We start from the raw sequence: 3627 nt of genomic DNA on the forward strand, positions 1-3627 counted from the left end.
TTGCGTTTAATACGATAATTTTACTACTACTAGCCGCTCTAAACATAACTCCTTGTAACTGTTTGTATAATCAACTGCTTTATGTATAAATAAACTCGAATCCGTGGAAAAATACTACAAATATATGGACAAAAAGGAAATACAGTTTCTTTATCAGGTCTTCAACACAAGGTCACTTACTTACTTTCAGTTTTCAAACTTTTGCTGATAAAATTTGACTGAATATTTTGACCGAGATGACAGAATTTGTTAACTTCACATCAGCTCTCCTTATTGGATCTAGCCCCTGGCAAATCGAATTCAATAAACCTAATCTGTTGCCCTGCCTATGATTTAAACCCAGCACCTCTTGATCTCCAGCCCGCTGTGTCCGTTTAAAGATGAACATATAAAATTGTTGTATCCACAGCATCTGCTTCAGTGAAGCGGTACAAGTGACTGTGAGTGATGGCACGCTTGAAGGCGCAATACTGCAAACTGTATCCTCTAACAAATCCTACTTAAGCTTCAAAGGCATTCCATATGCAAAACCACCAGTTGGTAGCCTTAGATTCATGGTAAGTGAGTTTTATATTGTCTTTAAGCAAATCAATGGTTAGACTTGAGAGTTACTTAATCGATCTACTGATAAATTATTAGCGAAGCAACTAATCATTTTGAATCACAATATTAGATGATAAGTCTGATAATTCTAAATATTTACACTACCCACGACCTAGAACAGACCTGTCTTTCCACAGGTATAGCCTATAGATTCCATGGTATAGAATGTGGAAAACAACTCACCAAACATAACTCGAAAAACATCTTTTTAATGACGAAGTGGAGTAACAGACGACAATTAATATTTTCTTACAGCCACCTCAACCGGTTGATCCCTGGTGCGGGGTGAAGAACGCGACAGAACACGGATCTGTATGTCCACAGTTTGACATATTTTCTGGACAGTACATCAACGGCTCGGAAGACTGCTTAAGCCTAAACGTTCTACACCCCGATCTCAATCCCGTAGAGCCCTATCCAGTGATATTTTCATTCACGGAGGAGGATACAAAAGTGGTTCAGGCGATAGCAGCACTTACGGTCCCGACTTCTTCATAGAGAAAATGGTAGTAACCGTCACAATAAATTATAGACTCGATGCGCTCGGCTTTCTTTGTCTTGACAACGAAGTAGTGCCAGGCAACATGGGTTTGAAAGACCAAGTATTGGCTTTGAAGTGGGTAAACAATAACATAAAATATTTTGGTGGCAACCCAAATAACATCACCATCATGGGTCAGAGCGCCGGCAGTACATCGGTAGCATTGCATATGATATCGCCAATGAGCAAGGGCCTGTTCCAAAGAGCAATCATATGTTTGAGTGGGGCACCGACATCTGAATTCGCAATCCCGTACAAACAGAGTATGAGAGCATTTAAGCTCGGTTTTGTACTCGGTAAAGACACCGACAACGCGACCGAACTCTTGAGTTCTTGCAAAGTGTGTGCCCGCCATGAGCTTGGTGAACGCAAATGTAGCCATACTAGGTTCCGACGCTTTGGGCAGTACTAATGTTTTGAAGTATTTCAATTTTCTACCGGTCACAGAGATAGATTTTAAAGGCGAACACTTCCTTACTGTAGACCCCCTAGAAGCATACATGAAGGGCGATGTTCACGAGGTCGATGTCATGTTTGGCACTACGGATGAGGAGGCCGTCACCGCAGTGCCGTACTTCGTAGATTCCATTATAAATGTCACAGCAAATTATCCAGAGATGATTGTGCCTAAAAAGATTTTATACAACTGCACTCCAGATACAGCTTTGGAAGTTTCTAAACAGATTACAGAACGTTATTTCGGAAGAGTCAATATCCGTAGACAATATGAAGACATTCGTCAGTTTCGCAACCGACTCTTACATAGCTGTTTCTGTACAACGGTTTTAGCTACTTGCCGACGCGCAGTTCCAGTCATTTATATTCATACGTGTTCTCCAGTTTCTCAAGCAGGAACTACTACGGGCTCCAGGGTGTCCCCTACGGAATTTATGCTGCAGGCCACAATGATGACCTATCCTATTTGTTCGAACCTCATGCTCGTAATTTGACGTCTGATGTCAATAGTGTCGAGTATGGATACGTAAATCTGACTTCAACAGTCTTTTCCAACTTCATAAAAATACGGGTATGTAGATCTAATAAATAGTATTTTATTCCACCAGGGTAGGTAGAGGCGCAACACGTGCACCCATGATATAATAGATATGAGCCTATCGCCATATCAGGCACGAATTCGTGGCACAGTGCTGATATTGAGCAGAAAAACTCAATATCATATTGCCCGATCCTCATCCACTGAGCCAGTCCTAGGCATATTGAGGTAGATACGGGATAAGTAATAGAGATGTACTAGGGTATTATTAAGTTATGGTATACAGTAATAATAGTCAGTAGAAGTACAATATGACTACTATAGGTTTGGGATATATTTCGTACACGATCCGACAGCATCGTGCAGATGATGGAATCGACGCGAAGAGTGTGTATCATGGTCACCAGGTGGACACATGGTGGAGTAAAGCAGCTATAATTTTAGGATTAAAATTTTACTTGATATCGCCACAGGCTCACACCCGTTCATATCATCCAAGATATGTCAACTGAGCGAAGGGCGTTGACGCCTCTGAGTTTAATACTTCGGCAAATTAATTCAAATATTAATTTAACAGAAATAACAAGACGTGAGGCCGAGAGGTATATTAAGATATAAAATACGTCTTATCGGACTCTTTACGATATAAACACAATCTATAACTTGACCTATGTCAATAACCCTTGTTATACAATATACTCAACCTTAACATTTATCTTTTCAGAAATCCAACACCCGAACCTGTGGTGAACATCACATGGCCCGAATATGACGCGCAAAGCAAAAAATACGTGAACATAGCCAACAATACCCCTGACCATTGAATCAAACAGAATTGGTGACTCTGTGTCATTCTTTGAGAACATCTTCAAATCTGTCGGAGTTCCGTTTTAATGTGTTTGAAACACATTAAAATTAAGTTGACCTTATATTTTGAGTACAAGTAAGGTCATAAGAAAAGTATTCAAGAAAGAAGAAGACTAAAGTTTAGATAAATTGTAGAAACATAATATCACCTGTATTCCATAGAGGTTGGCAAGGAAAGTTGCCATAAAGGTCGAATTGCCATTTTGCACGATCTTGACATATAATTACTTTTCATTTATCTCACGCTACTTTGTCGGTTTAGAATAGTTGCTCTTTTAACTTTAAAGAAGTGTTAGAGTAAAATGTACGTTGTCCTGAATCTTTAATAAATGTTCTCATTAAATCCATGTTATATAAAGCTGAAGTTTTTTTGTTTACACGCGATAATTAGTCTAAGCTGCATTATTCCTGAGCGATATACAAATACAAATGAAAGAAGTATCCAACTCCTGTTCGGGATTGACTGTGTCTGGTATGCGCTGGTTATGCAAAAACTTTTCTATAATTAAAATTGATTCAAAATTTTAGGGCTGTGCAGTTCTCCTGTTACAATGCTCGGGGCTTGGGATACATGATCTAACCTTGCTTAGCGACTCGCACAATATATATGTAAGTGGCAAGA

At 39.4% G+C, this 3627-nt stretch overlaps 1 protein-coding gene across 1 annotated transcript; it reads left to right on the forward strand.

Annotated features, from left to right (window-relative positions):
- Positions 1-409: 409 nt before the first annotated feature.
- Positions 410-1841, forward strand: LOC119193346 (esterase FE4-like; the record flags this gene model as incomplete). The annotated part of the gene is given in 3 exon segments (XM_037446937.1): positions 410-557; positions 859-1030; positions 1033-1841. Coding segments are annotated over 3 exon segments (844 nt in total), but the record flags the coding sequence as incomplete, so codon positions are not given.
- Between the last annotated feature and the right edge of the window lie 1786 nt (positions 1842-3627).

Source organism: Manduca sexta, unplaced genomic scaffold (assembly GCF_014839805.1).
Source record: "Manduca sexta isolate Smith_Timp_Sample1 unplaced genomic scaffold, JHU_Msex_v1.0 HiC_scaffold_4036, whole genome shotgun sequence".
Lineage (NCBI taxonomy): Eukaryota > Metazoa > Arthropoda > Insecta > Lepidoptera > Sphingidae > Manduca > Manduca sexta.